Source organism: Penicillium citrinum (assembly GCF_028827155.1).
Source record: "Penicillium citrinum strain IBT 23319 chromosome Unknown utg000009l:1.0-4274883.0:1.0-4276374.0, whole genome shotgun sequence".
Taxonomy (NCBI): domain Eukaryota; kingdom Fungi; phylum Ascomycota; class Eurotiomycetes; order Eurotiales; family Aspergillaceae; genus Penicillium; species Penicillium citrinum.
In genome coordinates, this window is record NW_026622694.1 from 3,355,797 (window position 1) to 3,371,287 (window position 15,491).

The window sequence follows — 15,491 nt, forward strand, 5'->3', positions numbered from 1 at the left end:
GCAGGGTTGCACGCTAGTACTCAACGGCGACTAATATTATCACTACTCCTTGCGACCTAAGTCATCACCGCCCAATGATGTTCTCTGTTTTGTTCTTATATATATAATTAAAATCATTTCGCTTGATCAATTTGACTATTGGATTGACCTTATGTCGTAGTCCAGCCACGGACGGAGGCTGCACAGGCGTGGCCGCCTGAACTTGTCCACATTGAAGAAGGCTGAAGAATAGGATATCGTGTCTAGCTTCAATAGATCCTTATTCGTTGGTATTGCCAACCCAATCAAAAGAAGTAGACAAATGGATTACGATGCAACCAGTCGCACTCGTGGCGTACCTGGGGGCTCGCTTAGCGGTTCTTTTCCTGGCAAGAGCACTGATGACAATTCGCTCGAGGATGGGCTCTCTGCTTGACTCTAATTGAATAGGATAACAAAGCTCAGAAGATAGCTTAGAGGATTGGATTCAACATCGATTGGCTACTGAGAAGAGCGCAGATGGCCCAGTTCAAGCGTTCAACTCACAGAAGAAGGCGAGGATCAGGACCCGCAACGTACTATGACGGTCCCTACCTTAGCGGCCGTACGTTGCGGACTATGGTATGGTAGTCCTGATACAGATCCAGAAATAGAAAAGGGGGTGTTCGGACCTTTGGAGAAGAATATTCAAAGGACAGCCTTGCGAAGAACCATACATGTGTTACCCCGGATCGTGATCGTCCCCTTTCCGGAGCCTAAAGTGTCCATGCTCCCTTCAATCGCATCACTTGTAAAAGCTTGCCATGTAAATTGTACTTGCTGAGCCATGCAAGCCTCGAATCGGTAGCCTTGTTTTCTCTTCATGATTGATGCAATGAGATGGGGCCGCGTATCGTCGCTGACGCTTTTATCTGCTGGATCTAAATTAAAGGCTGTATGATTATCATGTGATATCTCCATTTTTTGTGCATACCGATGAACGAAAATGCATGAGAAGTAGGGCTTTCATCTGACGATGATCATAGCGTGGCATTGCGGTATCCATAGGTGGGAGTTCCCCACGTTCCCGCCTACAGTCGGCGATGATCAGGTGATTGCCACCGTGTTTGTTTCGTCCGAGCTCACACTTCCTTCAATCTCTAAGGACCTCAAGACCTTCGTTTCTTTGGATTTCACCCCAATGCGCGAGCTGAGGAGCTGCAGAAACACTGTTAGTCTCCCTTAGTCAGTCGAATTGGTTCTGGTTTTGGTATCTCAAGATGGACCCAAGTTACAAAGCTCGGAAAGAGGCGTTCGTCTCGAACCTTTCGGGAAGCACAATTGGAGATATCAATGCGGTCACATTAGTTGCGCCGGTACCACCCCAAACTTACCAATCTCATTGGAGAATATTTTTGATCGCTCATAATCATATCTTAGACATCGGTACTCTTATGGTCTGCGCTACAATCCCGTCTATCATTCTTCAATCCATATGGCCCTGCCGCGCTTTTGACAGATTTCATCCTCAATGTCCTGGCCATCCTATTCGCGACAACCGCTTACTCGTCGGCACCCCTTCTATTAAATATCCTTCTCATCAGCCCTGCGGTGCTGTTGTATTTGACTCAATCTCCCCTACGCCCAGCCCAAAAAGCCAAACCTCCCCGCAAGAAAAATGCCAAAGATGAAGCATCCCGAGAAGAAGCACATTCCTTACCTATCCACCCGTTCTTAACCACCTACCGCTCGGCAATGATGATCGTTACTTGTGTCGCCATTCTCGCCGTTGATTTCCGAGTATTTCCTCGTCGCTTCGCCAAGGTTGAGAATTGGGGGACCTCATTGATGGATATGGGCGTTGGTTCCTTCGTTTTCTCCGCCGGTGTGGTCTCTGCTCGCGCACTCTTGAAAAGCAAAGACTCTCGTTCTCCTAAAACTGCGTTCTACCAGAGACTGCTTGGTTCATTCCGGCATTCTATTCCCTTGCTGGTACTCGGTCTCATTCGCCTCTGGAGTGTCAAGGGCTTAGACTATGCGGAACATGTCACAGAGTATGGAGTTCACTGGAACTTTTTCTTCACTCTTGGCTTCCTGCCTCCGTTTGTGGAAATCTTCGACTCTCTGACAGTGTTGGTTCCTTCTTATGAGATGCTGGCAATCAGTATTATGATCCTCTATCAAGTTCTTCTCGAATCCACGGACCTCAAGTCTTATATCTTGATCTCTCCGCGTGGCGAAGATCTCATTTCCAAGAACCGCGAGGGCATATTCTCATTCCTCGGGTACTTGGCGATTTTCCTGGCTGGAAGAGGTGCCGGAACTCGTATCATCCCCCGAGGAACTTCCTCATCAAAATCACCCCAACAAGCCCGCAAGTCAATGCTAGTCAGTTTGACCTTACAGGTCCTTTTCTGGTCGACTCTCTTCTTCTTCAACTCCACCTATGCATTCGGTTATGGCGCTGGCATTCGGGTCTCACGTCGCCTTGCGAATATGCCATACGTGTTGTGGGTGTCCGCTTTTAACAGTGCACAGTTGCTTTTATTTTGCCTGGTTGAGACTGTATTCTTCCCCATGGTTCATCGAGCAACCAGCAAGGACGACGACGGGGAAAGGACTTCATTTGCCACAAGTCGCATTTTGAGAGCCTTTAATCACAGCGGCCTCGCAATATTCCTCATTGCAAACTTATTGACAGGAGTGGTGAATCTAAGTGTTCCAACGCTAGATGTCAAAGTACCGCAAGCTATGATTATTTTGGTTGCCTATATGGCGATCCTCACTGGTATTGCATTAGGGATGGAAAAAGCCAACATCAAGTTGCGTTTATAGATGTACTATCAATTCTACAAAGCTATAGCATGCACGATATTCCTTGCATTATACTAACTAAATAACATCGGCTTGTAGCAAGAAAGTAGCTTCTCAGTGTCTCCACGTGGGCCGAGGCTAATTTCCACCGTGCCAAGACAGCCCGTTAACTCCGCTTCCCGCAGATCGAAAGCTTCAGCTCCAGTCGTCACTCTACATAACAATCTGCGAAGATGAGTTCCAACGAGCAGTCATTCCTCAATTATCCTCCACCACGTGAGGGGCCGTCTGTACCTTACAAGAATGAGACTCAAACCATTCCCGTCTTCCGTGGCACGCCTCTGGCAATTGGTGCGACGTTGTAAGCTCCGAATATCCCAACCCTTTTAATTATCGACCGGTATGAAGACTAATATCTGAACCACTGGTTAGAATACATAACATTGGTTTCATCCAGAGCCATTTCTGGCGCAATGCTGGCTTCGACGTTGTCCGAAATATTCCTCATCTCCATCAATATCCAGGCCGCTACGATCCAACCGTAATACCTACTAATACTGCCACCGGCGATCCACTAGTCCCTCCAATTGCAAAGAGAAAGGGCCCAGACCACTATTATACATCTGCTGACTATCGTGAATTGTATTTGTCGGGTGAAGTGACCCCCACATCGATAATCGAGACGTTGCTTCATTTGGTACGACGTGATATCCAACCTGCAGGGAAACACTCGACTGCCTTCGTTGAGTCCCAGGTCGAAATTATTCGAGCAGCTGCAGAGGCTTCTTCTGAGCGGTATAAAAAAGGACAGTCACTAGGTCCACTGGACGGTATCCCCGTAGCAGTTAAGGACGAAGTCCACATCAAAGGCTATAAACGGACGCTAGGAACCACATTAGATTTCAAAGCTGGAAGTGATGCCACCTCCTGGTGTGTACAGCAATGGCTAGATGCAGGAGCTATCGTGATTGGAAAATCTACTATGCACGAACTAGGACTCGGTATGAAAATCGCTGGAACTAAGACCCGGGCTACTTACATCATTGGCTAAATCAAAACAGATACCAACAACAATAATCCGAACTTCGGCACCCCTAGGAATCCGCACAACAAGAGCTACTACTGCGGAGGTTCCTCTGGTGGATCTGGATATGCGGTTGCTGCAGGATTGGTTCCAATTGCATTAGGTGCCGATGGCGGTGGTTCAATTCGTATTCCTTCGTCATTTTGCGGTATCTGGGGACTGAAGACTACCCATGGCCGTGTATCGGGAGCCCCATCTATGAGCCTGGCCCCAACTGTCGGTGTTCTTGGACCCATGGCTTCGAGCATTGACGACCTGCTCCTCGCCTACAGGGTTATGGCCGTGCCTGCTCCAGCCTCACAAGATCCAATCTCATCTCAGTTCCCTAGGCCTATCCCCGCACCCTTGGATCGCGAACGGACTAAGGTAATCGGGATCATGCGTGAATGGATTGACCGTGCGGAACCTCCAGTCCGTGCTGTCTTCGACGCAGCACTGGACCACTATCGCCAGCAAGGCTACGAAGTCATTGACATCTCCATTCCATATATCCCAGAAGGTCAGCGCGCACATGTAATGACTATCATGGCGGAAATTGCGTCTGGCGTGGAGGCCGGGCAAATTCGTCATCTAACGGCTCCAAACAAGGTCCTCGTCTCTCTGGGCATGTACCAGATCACCGCGCAGGACCTTCTCGCCGCACAACGTCTACGCAATTTACTCATGACACACCTTTCCTATCTCTTCCAGAAATATCCCGGCCTTGCTATCTTCTCTCCAACTACTCCTCTTCCTGGCTGGCATATCGATGGCGGAGAGGCGGACCTCTCTCGCGGCCTATCCGATGGCAAGACCTCGGTGAGGAATATGGAGTATGTTTGGCTGGCTAATTTCACTGGCTGCCCTTCCATCAGTTGCCCTGCTGGCTATAGTGAAGATAGCAAGGTGCCTATTGGTGTTATGGCTATGGGCGAATGGGGTAGTGAGGAGGATCTGATCGAGTTTGCAAGAGATGGAGAAGCTTTGTCAGATTCGTCTGCAACTCAGTCATCAAATACCAGTGGCTTTGCTCCTAATGATGGAGGTCTTCGCGTTCCCTCGACTGAGGATTCTACTTGGGAAGATGTTATCTCTCTTGCGAAGGAAAGACTTGGTAGTTGATTCTAGTCTATATCATGCGTTCAATACTTTATGCTATTTTGATGCCATATTTGAAGTCTAAAACTGTTTATTTCTCGCAAACTCAGACCAATATCATCTCCGGATAATAATGGGTATTAATCGAATAATTGCATGAAACAGAAAACCCCCCCGTATTTACCAATGTCTTAGCACCGTCTATCTCCAAAACATAAGGAAAGGATCTTGCAGTAACCCATAAAAGTAAAGAATAAACTCAGTGCAGGAGAAAAATCGAACGTGAAGGAAGAGGGAGTGTGTGTGGAGAATATTTCCCCCATCATGAGATGTAAATGCCTTTGTCCGGCTCTGGAAGAAAGAATTGACAGCCCAGATACGACGCTGCTCCCTGCTGCCGCAATTCACTCAGGATCTGATATCCGGGAGGTGGCCCATCGGTTAGGGTCTCTTTAATGTGGATGATGTAAATAGATAGCCCATTCAGCGGAAGAGGATCGGCATTAGCCCAGCGAGATGATCTGGGGGCACTAAGATCATCAAGCTCATCGTCATCTGCATATAACTCGGGGGTCTCGACTGTCCGTGCTCTTGTCAAGTCTGTTCTACCACCCATACTGCGTGTCCGTTTGATGGATCGCGGGCTCAATGACATACGATCCTCGTAGGGTGTACTTTCCCATTTGCGCTTTGTCGATGCTGCCGACGTACTTGCGCTCGGGTCCGGCTTCTTTTCGCGAGCCTCCATGACGAGCTTAGCGAGCACTCTTAACTCTGCAATTAAATGCCGCGGGCACAAGTGACCATATAAGTAGGCATCGTCGACACTATCGTTATAAGAGCACTCAATGAAAATTGCGCGTAAATTGCCTTGGGCGATTTTTGGTGCCGCAGTTTGCCAAACACGTCGATTGTGTGGTTCAAGCGCTACCGAGTCTGGTTCAACATCTCCAAATATGATGATCTCTTTCCCGGTCATGCTGTCTCGAAGGAAGAATGCTGAGCTCTCAACGGTAGCCATGGCGGGTTCTCTGGTTGCAGGGAGGTGAGGGGAGCGAGCAGGAGAGTAGAAGCTAGACTCTAGACTTAGCAAGAAACAATGTTTTCCGAGCACCAAGAGTAAACTTACCTCGCTTCGTTTGGTTCCATTGACATCGCCCGAGAAGGTAGCATAAATTGATCGGACGGGTGCGGTGCGAAAATAGTACTATTAATCCTGTGATGCATCGCCGTTTCCGTATGATATCTTTGCTTGCATTTTCCGTGGCTAACAGTCAGACACTTAGTCGTAATGCCAGTACAAGCTCGTATATAGCCTCGCACTTCTCCTGTGCCAAATCTGTTGTTGCCTCCCTCAACCAGACGATTATATGTTAGTAGACCAGCACCGCCGTCCTCATCGGATAAATTTGGCCAGATGACATCGTTAAACACATGGTTTTTGATGGCTGCAATCACAGATGGAAGAGCAGCCACAGGCTTAGGGCCATTTCCTGCTTCAACAATCGGCGTATTGATCGCCAGTCCCGAAACGTGGTCCAAATGAGGATGTGTAATGAGAACCGCATCTATTATCTCCCGGAATACATGTGCTCCGTTGGCTTCTGCCGAATCAAATGGTAGTCGAAGGCCAGCAAAAGGACCATCTTGCATTTTTCCATCTCTAACTCCTTCAATGTCTTTCTTTAGCAGACGAACTATTCCAGCAAGAAGAGTACCTGCATCCACAGCGACAGCGGACCCCGGATTCCAGTCAGTCGATGTCGATCGTACCAACATGCCTGTCACTCTATCTTCCCGAGGCCCTCCATTTGGACCCTAAGCTGAGTTAGCACACTCGTGTATCAGAATGGTAACAAGGTTTTATCTGCTAGAACCCGAAACTGGATCCACATTCCTCGATCCCGTGAAACAGGGTCAAGATTGGTGACATACATGGACTCATGAAACGCTCAAGGACACGTGATGATGTTTGCATGTACTAGCAGTATGTAGGCTGATGATGCTTACTCACCAGAACAATTACTTCAAAGGCAGCGTCAGATACATCCATGTCTTCGCTGCTTCCTAGCCTAGATCTAGGATCGTGTTTCACTCTCCTCCGTAATGGCATTTTCGAGAGTGGATCAGGATTCTCGAGAGGCCCAAGTGGACGGTGAGATATGCTCGAGCTGGTCTGTTACCTAGCTTTACCAGCTGAAGTGCGAGACTGTCTCACCAGGCAGATGAGTGGATCGGGTTGTAGCTGTCTCGCGGATGAGATGTGGTTGAGAAAGAAAAAAAGAGCTTCCCCAGGTCGAAATGCTCCGCCCAAGAAAAGGCAAACGGAGAAAAAAAAAATAAGGAAAAAGGAAACGCAAAGCAAAATTCAAATTTGCACCTCCGGTCAATGTGTTGCAGAATGCAGCTAGTCTCAACGCATATCCTGAGATACGCATGCAGGGAAGAAGAGAAGATTAAAGTTCAGTCAAGCGGGAGACTGGTAGTGTAGAAATCCCGGTATGTGGTTCCGTGATGAACAGGATCAAAAATATGCGTGTAATAACACGTCGCAGATCCGACGAGGAAAGTTGATGCAGATAAGATCCTCACTTCCCAAGGGTTGGGCCTGGGGTGACTCCGCCGAGAGTGGACCTTTCCCCAGCTTGTGAGACGAAGGGTGCGCCTTGTGCAGGGATGGGGACAAGACTACTACACACACACACAAACACACGAAGTCCAAGAATCGCAAACCAATTGGATCGGCAATAATCCTTCACGAGACGTGTGGCGCTTGCAGCTCCAATTGGGTGCAAGTAATATATCAGACGTGGCAGTGAGATATCTTGAATCGACAGTGCCCAGTTTGTGGGGATCGATATTAGAACACAGCTTCGGGAGCTGTTGAAATTCCTGACAGTGAGACAAGAGGTAGTCTAAAGAATTTATACAAGGCTTCAAAGGGCATTGAAAACTTCCGAGATGAAGGCCGCGAAAATCACAAAGAAAATGAAGTGAGACTGAAAGAAGATGAGACGCTGCGATCTTCTGGGGAAGTTGGGGGCGGGTCTTGGCACTTCATGTGCGCCCCGGAAGTCAGCAGTTTCTTGGATTCTCAAATAAGAAGTGGACGCTGGTTTTGTTTCTTTGTTTCTTTGTGTCCTTCTATTCTTTTCTTTGTTGATCTGGTCAGTTCGAGTTGCGATTATAAGTTACTCTGTTCATGTCACCGGATTGGGGGATGGTGATGTGGTGCTGATAAACAGCAATGCCATGGATCATATATCACTACCTAATGCCTAGGTAGGCATTGAAGTACCGGAGTCCACTCCAGGAAGATTTGGCCATTATAAAGGTTTATATGTGAATACTATTCACACTACGTACTCTATCAGGTATTAAGGGCAAAATATTTAGAAAACTTGGAGCTAATATCCAGAGCTATCGCTAATGCAGTGGTTAACATTGCATCGGGTGATCACGTCGACATGTTTCTTTCAGCATCTGCAAGCTGAGGCTTCAAAGACGTGAAAGGTTGCTCAAAGACTAGCATATGATTTTCAAAGAATGTCCGCGACGAAAAGATACTAGCACTAGAAAGTACACCGACGGAATACCTTCTGATCTTGTTTACTGTGAAAGACAAATCAAGGCGAAGAGTTACAGAAAAACTGTTAGGACTTTCGATTGATGCTGGGAGCATGGTTTCCCTGGGGTATGAGGATGTTAAATGGCAAAATGTACAGGCCTGCGTCTGATGATAGATATAACAAGAGCCAAGGCCAATTGGTAGCGAATGACAAACGCGAGTTGTAGTCGCAGTCCGCTGTACGTGAAGTCGTGAGCGAATCCCAATGGCCGAAATAAAAAAAAAAGAGAAAAAAAAAAACGCAGAAACCCCGATTCCGATCCAGAAGAGAAAAAAAGATATAAGAATTCCGCCCAAGAAGACAAAGCAGATTCCATAGACCAGACCGCCCAAATTTGCTATAACGCCATCCGTGAACTCGCTAATTGAAACAGCAAAGAAACGATATGAGTGAAAGAATGATGACTCCCATCCGTGTATAGGGCCCATCAACAATACGGGGTTAGTATGTTCCTAAGAACGTATAATAGTGAGTGATGTCGGAGTAGTGATGTTGGTTTCTACTCTTCATCACTCTCTTCCCGATCGACCGCAGCTTGATAGCTTGGCAGATTTCGGATTTCTTGGTGATTATCACCACGTGGATATTGCAACTCTCTAGAATTCCGTGCTGGAAATTCCAAGCTAGCATCACTGCCCCTGCGGCTGCTCGCAGGACTGGAATATTCCGGCGGTAAGACACCATGCTCATCGGGTTCTCCGGCTGTAGGCGCATTGGTGCTTTCGTTATCATCTAGGCGACTGGATCCTTCCCCAGCATCTTCGTTGGAAGGGACATGAGCTAATTGGGCAAGTGAGATATCGGTTGGAGAACGAATGGGACCAGGACTGACAGCCTGGGGGAGTCCGATGCTGGAACTCCTCGCCGTGTGAGTTTGATAGACCCGCTGCGAAATTTGGGCGGCACTCTCACGGCCCGATTCAAGTAGAATGCTGCCTTGTTCACTGCCATAGGGTGGCGGTGGGGCGAGGCTGCCTGTCATGGGGGCCAATCCCCACTTCTTAACATTTGCTTCGATGAACACGAAGCCCATTTGGCCAAAATTGACATGTACACTACAGGGGCCATTGGCTCCTATTGTAGGAAATAGATTCTGAGCTCGGTAGTTGTGGGCCACATCCTCAAGCCTTTTGCCGTTGCGAGTGAAGAAAATAGTACCAGACCTTGGACGGTATCCGACACCAATCACGTCGCCTTGAAGAAGCGGTGGCCCATAGGGTGTCGGTGAGAATGGTTGGTTGTGCCTGCGGTGGCCGGTGGATTCGTATGCAACGGAAGTTTTGTGGAAACCTGAACGTAATTAGCAACGACCAAGACCAGATTTGTAGCTCAAATCATCGTAGAGCAAAACTTACCAGGAAAGCGGAAGAGAGGATATGGCTTTGTTGTGAGCCCGACACCGATCATGGTTGAATCGGGCTTATCATAGATCTTGGCTTCCCAGTAGTAGACCTCGTTCTGCTTGGGGATGGGGAGATTGGTCTGCACACTACACTCGGAATCGAAGAACTCTATTTCGGTGCGCCCTTCCACGAAGCAATTGGCGATCTCTAGTTCAGGCTGGAATTCCCAGGCGGAGACGCCTTTTTCTTGGATTGCGAGGAATTGGGAGAGAGAGATATCGGTCTGCATAGATTCGGGAGGATTGGCTTGAACGAAGGCTACATAGGAGCAATATAGTGGTTAGCCATCTGGGTTTATAAGAAGGACGGGCTTGCGTAACACAAAAGTTCTTCGCCATACCTTTTGCTCGTAGATATTCCGACCGCGACAAGTCATCCATGTCTTCAAGGGCGGCTTCCTCCTCCCGAGCGAACGCTTGCTCATCGTCATATTCACCAGGCCGACCAATGGAATCCAACATGATCCGCCCGCGACGGGTATATTTAAAGAAAAAGAAGATCGCTAGAACGATGAATGCGATAGCCGCTGAGCCGAAGGCGGATAGGATCCCAATTAAGATACCCTTACCGGTCGAGCCGGAGGAGTTGCCACTGGCGGCAAAAGTACGCCCATTTTCATAATCGGAAGAAAGTGATGAGAGAACATGCTGAACATTATCTTGAATTTGTTGTTGCGACAGAGCCGTTGGGGATTCTAGAGCGGTTGGGTGGGTTGAAGCAATGAGATCAAGCGGTGACGTCGTCGGGGAGCCTATCACTTTGCTGAGGGTGGAGGGAAGGCCTGCGAGCGCATCGGGGCCCGATGCCTCATGACTCTGCATCGTTCATTGACTTGGGGAAATAAAACAGCCAAAGAAGAATGACAGAAATATATCAAAGAGAAAGAAGTATAAAAAGAGGTGGGAGAAATGAGTCAGATGGAAGGAAGTTGATGGGGAGTGAGATTGGAAGAGGAAGAGTTGCAGAGGGAAAGATGAGATAAGTGGGCGACGGAGGCGGATAAAAGCAAGTCTTCCCCCCCAAAATGGGAATGGAATGGGGTTATCGACTTGTAACGGATGCTTGCGGTCCACTTTTGAGTCGAGGCCTTGAAGGATAAAATCGTAAAACATGGGATATACACAGTAAATGATTAATATATAGCATTGAAGTTGCCTATCCCCCTCTTCTCCTCTCTAAACCTGTCCAACTTTGCGAGTATAGGCGATGATCGTACGGTCCATCCCTACTATGGCATAAGCCGCTCTCCCTCTTGTCCCTCTCTCTCTCTTCCCCCCATCATCTTTCCTTCTCCCTTTTCCCCTCTTGTTTGAAGTCGAACCCCTCTGGCTCCTTGCTTGGAGAACCTTAAGAGTTGACGAGTGACAAGTGACCCCTCTCATCCTACAACCACTAGTCCTCAATAAACTCTCCCATCCTGGTCATGCGTGCTAGATCTCTCGCTTCCCCCCACGCGGGTGCCTTGAGGGATGTCTCCATCAACTCTGTCGACTCTTACCACATTCGCATTGCGATCTCTGGTACCTCGATTGATAAATACCCTGGTAAGTCTCACTATGATATCCCCTTCTCCCTATATACCTTTTATTTCTATGTTTTTTTTCCCTCCCCACGAAGGAAGGTCAATGAGACTCTGCAATTCCCCTGTGATCCTTTTCATGATCGCTTGCGCTCCGCTTCGATCTAAAGTCCGGTGGTGCGCGCCAAACTTGAAGCTGATCACATGCTCTCCGCATCATAGCCAAACAACACGCGCGCAATGTCGCCCGCAAGCTCGGTGTTTCTCATGGTTTGATTTTCCTTTCGGGTCAACCAACAATCAACTGGCGAGATTCCGATCAATCGCGACCGTTCAGGCAACGTCGATACTTCTATTACCTCAGTGGTGTGGATGAGCCAGACTGTGCTTTGACTTACGATGTTGCCTTGGATACCTTGACGTTATATGTACCAGACTTCGATTTGCACCGGGCAATTTGGATGGGCCCGACCTTATCGCGCGAAGATGCCCGCGATCGCTACGATGTCGACCGTGTGCTTTATCAATCTTCACTGAATCCAGAGTTGCAATCATGGTTAAGTCAACGGCCTCATAACAGCTCATTATATCTGGTGCACGAATCAGAAACACCAGAAGGCTTACCAACGGAACTTCCATTAAACACGAAAGAACTCATGCCTGCGATGGATTCAGCTCGAGGCGTCAAAGATGAGTACGAAATTCGCATGATTCGAAAAGCCAATAAGGTCTCAGGGCTAGCGCACCGAAGAATCCTTGAGCGTATCCAGCATATGTCAAATGAATCGCAGATTGAAGGATTGTTTCTAGACACCTGCATTTCTCACGGCGCTCGCAACCAGGCATATCAAATTATTGCTGCGTCTGGTCAAAACGCTGCAGTCCTTCACTACGACCGGAATAATGAATCCTTGCATCAGAAGCCCTTGGTTTGTCTTGATGCTGGTGCGGAGTGGGACTGCTACGCAAGCGATGTGACTCGGACATTCCCGCTCTCCGGAGAGTGGCCCAATCAGTACGTGCGAGACACATATAAACTAGTCGAACGAATGCAAGAAGAATGCATTAAGCAAATACGAAGAGGCACACGGTTCTTATCTCTGCACGACCTCGCACATGACATTGCAATCGACGGTCTTTTGGCCCTTGGAGTGCTCAAAGGCGGAAAGCACGCAGAAATTCGTGCGTCCGGCGCCTCAAAAGTTTTCTTCCCTCATGGACTCGGTCATCATGTTGGACTTGAAGTCCATGATGTTTCCGAATCTTCTATAATGGCCATGCATCCAGATTTCGACCATGACCAGTATGGTCCGATCTTGAGCCCTTCGACATGCTTATCCCCTTGCACGGTCTCAGCGCCATTGCTGGAGGAGGGCATGGTGGTGACTGTAGAGCCGGGAATCTACTTCTCGCCCTTGGCTCTTGCGAATGCGCGCAGGCAGCCATTCGCAAAGTATATTGATTTTGATGTTGCAGCCAAATATGTGCCCATCGGTGGTGTGCGCATTGAGGATGATATTCTGGTCACGGCGAATGGATATGAGAACCTGACTACTGCTCCTAAAGGCGATGAGATGCTTGCGATTATTCGTGGATCTACGTGACCTCAATATCTGGTAATTTCGATATAGCACCCGTGTTCTGTAATCCTCGCATATACCAGCATGACGTGAAACAACAAAATTAGACTCTATTAAGACAGTTGCAGACAGACAGTATTCAATTGTATTATGTCTCGCTGCTTCTTACTGCCAAGCAGTAGACTAGGTAGTCAGTTCTCCGGTGTTTCAGCCTTGGAAGCCCTGGGGTCACTTCAGCCTTTTAGCATGACTCCAGTTTGGAACTTCGACACTGGAGTCTTCATAAGACAGATTTAACAATAGATCACGATCTTGGAGAAAATTCTCCAAGCTCGCAAACCTCAAGTACTACTTGAAATGCCCTAACTATTGGTAGACATACAAGTATTGCTCTCGAACTGGCCCCCAAGGCTGTCTGAGCCTAGACCAAGGTTGATCTCTAGTTAGTTACTGGTTCTTTAATCTTAGTCACTGACTGACCCAACCAAATACATAAGTGCACTGCTTCTAACTACGAAGTGCTTATTCAGAGATCTTACAACATTAACACTTCGTAGGGTAGACAGCTTTCATCGACACCACAGACGATCACCTGGATAGCGTATGCATAAATTGTCAGTCCTCGGGTTCGGCTTCGTATTCGCATTTCGCCCTCAATTAGGTGAAAATGGGGTTGGATAAGATCGACTTCGGAGTCGATTGACGAGTGTCTATTCATGTTCTCAGAGTATCCACTGAGTTATGCACAGAGTTCGGACTCGAAGCTTGCCGGTCAATAATCATTTAAAACACGATGCCCCCGCAACGTGGTATTCCAGGGGAATAACCAACCTGCATTCCACTCATCGGGCCACGCTTTCGATCGACAACAAGATTCTAGATTAGTCACATTCATTCGTTCCAATGAGCCAACCACAGGATTTAGAGGCTAATTTAGTCTTCTGGAAACGACTCGAAGGCCAGACCCTGGAAGTGGATTTCACCAAAGCCAAGCCTGAAACGTGCATGGCAGTGATGGAGGAAGCAGATCAGAATCAGCCCGTGAACATCCAGGATATTCGCGGGACAGAAGCAGAGTATAATCTGGAACAGAACGGGTTTCAGTATGTGTGGCATGATATGCCCGAACTCAAGGACGTGGCAGAACAGAGCCAACTAGAGAATTTCATTCTTCCAAAGACAGAAGCCCTTGTGCGGCAGATGTGAGTGTCCAGAATCCCATGCGTGGAATGTATTACATACCCCCTTCCCTACCTTGCCCTGTCCTAACCCCTAACCCCCCTACTCCGGCATGGAGCACGGAGTACCATCATTTCACCTGGAACGCGGAGTGTTGCTGATCATCTGGTCCAGAACGGGGGCCACGCGAACTGTCACTTTTGCCCATCGCGTGCGATGCCTCAGCGTGGATGAAGCCTTACTTGCGAATAACCGGGCCCCGGCGCATAGCGTTCATTCCGATTTCACGCCTTCGGGAGCACTGCACAATCTCGAATCTGTGATTCCCGATTCAGAAGAGCGAGCCGAGCTATTGAAGCGTCGGGTCTTGGTAATTAATGTCTGGCGACCTCTTAAGGTTGTTCAACGAGATCCTCTGGCCATTTGTGACTGGGCCACGGTGAATTGGCGAAAGGACCGAATTGCAAATCGCATGGTTCTACCACATGGATGGCATGAGCTGGGCAAATATACATTCCATGAGGATCAGAGATGGTATTATCTTCGACAGCAGCAACCGCAAGAGGCATTGATTTTCACGCAATTTGACAGTGAGAGCGAGCGAACTGGTGGTGGAGGTATGACACTGCCTCATACAGCTTTCGTGGTGCCAGGGACCGAGAAGTTTCCTGCAAGGGAGAGCATGGAGGTGAAAATGTTTGCCTTTTTCTCTGATGGTCCACACAGTGTTTCGGGTTTCAAGAATGGAAAAGTGTGGTCATTATTGGAATGAAATTGGCTTGATGGAGCTCCAGCAGGTTTCAGGAATGCTCCAGTGAGCAGCAGAGAGCTACGAAGCCTGGCCCACCTTCCAGCAGGATAGCTTTGGGCATCGACAGGCGGTCAATATTTGCTTGCCGGAGCATTCAGTGCGAAGTCCGAAAGCAAGTAAATGAGCTAGTCGCCGGTTTTTTACGGAGTGCGTATGTAAATTCGGGTTCTTAAGTTGTGTTGATTTGGTGTAGATTTTTCAGCAGGGCTGAATCATCGAAAGATTGAAAAGAGTCATTGGGATCTCGGAGGCCTGTTACGAATCTCCGAAATGGTCAATGCTTTTCAATTTTTTTTTTATCTTCTTTTCCTTCCAAATATTATTTTTTTATTATCCACTTTTTTGTTCCCTCGAATTTCTTTGTCATGTTGCTCCTTAAATCCGTAAAGAAGAAGTATTCCGTACTCCGTACGCCGTCCATTGTAAAGGGGAACGTT

General features: G+C 48.0%; 6 protein-coding genes across 6 annotated transcripts; 4 read left to right on the forward strand and 2 right to left on the reverse strand.

Moving 5' to 3' along the window:
- Nucleotides 1-1,238: 1,238 nt before the first annotated feature.
- Nucleotides 1,239-2,793, forward strand: gwt1 (putative GPI anchor biosynthesis protein Gwt1; the record flags this gene model as incomplete). Its single annotated transcript, XM_056649637.1, has 2 exons — nucleotides 1,239-1,334; nucleotides 1,399-2,793. 2 exons carry the CDS (start codon nucleotides 1,239-1,241, stop codon nucleotides 2,791-2,793), a joined length of 1,491 nt encoding a protein of 496 aa, XP_056496768.1.
- Nucleotides 2,794-3,005: 212 nt separating this feature from the next.
- On the forward strand, nucleotides 3,006-4,957 carry N7469_010733 (amidase; the record flags this gene model as incomplete). The annotated part of the gene is made up of 3 exons (XM_056649638.1): nucleotides 3,006-3,133; nucleotides 3,205-3,773; nucleotides 3,834-4,957. The coding sequence occupies 3 exons, from the start codon at nucleotides 3,006-3,008 to the stop codon at nucleotides 4,955-4,957; spliced, it is 1,821 nt and encodes a 606-aa protein (XP_056496769.1).
- Nucleotides 4,958-5,255: 298 nt separating this feature from the next.
- On the reverse strand, nucleotides 5,256-7,046 carry pdeA (3',5'-cyclic-nucleotide phosphodiesterase PDE1; the record flags this gene model as incomplete). Its single annotated transcript, XM_056649639.1, has 3 exons — nucleotides 5,256-6,006; nucleotides 6,063-6,751; nucleotides 6,948-7,046. The coding sequence occupies 3 exons, from the start codon at nucleotides 7,044-7,046 to the stop codon at nucleotides 5,256-5,258; spliced, it is 1,539 nt and encodes a 512-aa protein (XP_056496770.1).
- Nucleotides 7,047-9,061: 2,015 nt separating this feature from the next.
- N7469_010735 (SSH4 family protein) lies at nucleotides 9,062-10,786 on the reverse strand (the record flags this gene model as incomplete). Its single annotated transcript, XM_056649640.1, has 3 exons — nucleotides 9,062-9,852; nucleotides 9,918-10,223; nucleotides 10,306-10,786. 3 exons carry the CDS (start codon nucleotides 10,784-10,786, stop codon nucleotides 9,062-9,064), a joined length of 1,578 nt encoding a protein of 525 aa, XP_056496771.1.
- A 602-nt stretch (nucleotides 10,787-11,388) lies between these two features.
- Nucleotides 11,389-13,088, forward strand: N7469_010736 (aminopeptidase P family protein; the record flags this gene model as incomplete). Its single annotated transcript, XM_056649641.1, has 2 exons — nucleotides 11,389-11,509; nucleotides 11,707-13,088. 2 exons carry the CDS (start codon nucleotides 11,389-11,391, stop codon nucleotides 13,086-13,088), a joined length of 1,503 nt encoding a protein of 500 aa, XP_056496772.1.
- Nucleotides 13,089-13,967: 879 nt separating this feature from the next.
- N7469_010737 (uncharacterized protein) lies at nucleotides 13,968-15,015 on the forward strand (the record flags this gene model as incomplete). The annotated part of the gene is made up of 2 exons (XM_056649642.1): nucleotides 13,968-14,266; nucleotides 14,418-15,015. 2 exons carry the CDS (start codon nucleotides 13,968-13,970, stop codon nucleotides 15,013-15,015), a joined length of 897 nt encoding a protein of 298 aa, XP_056496773.1.
- Nucleotides 15,016-15,491: the final 476 nt, after the last annotated feature.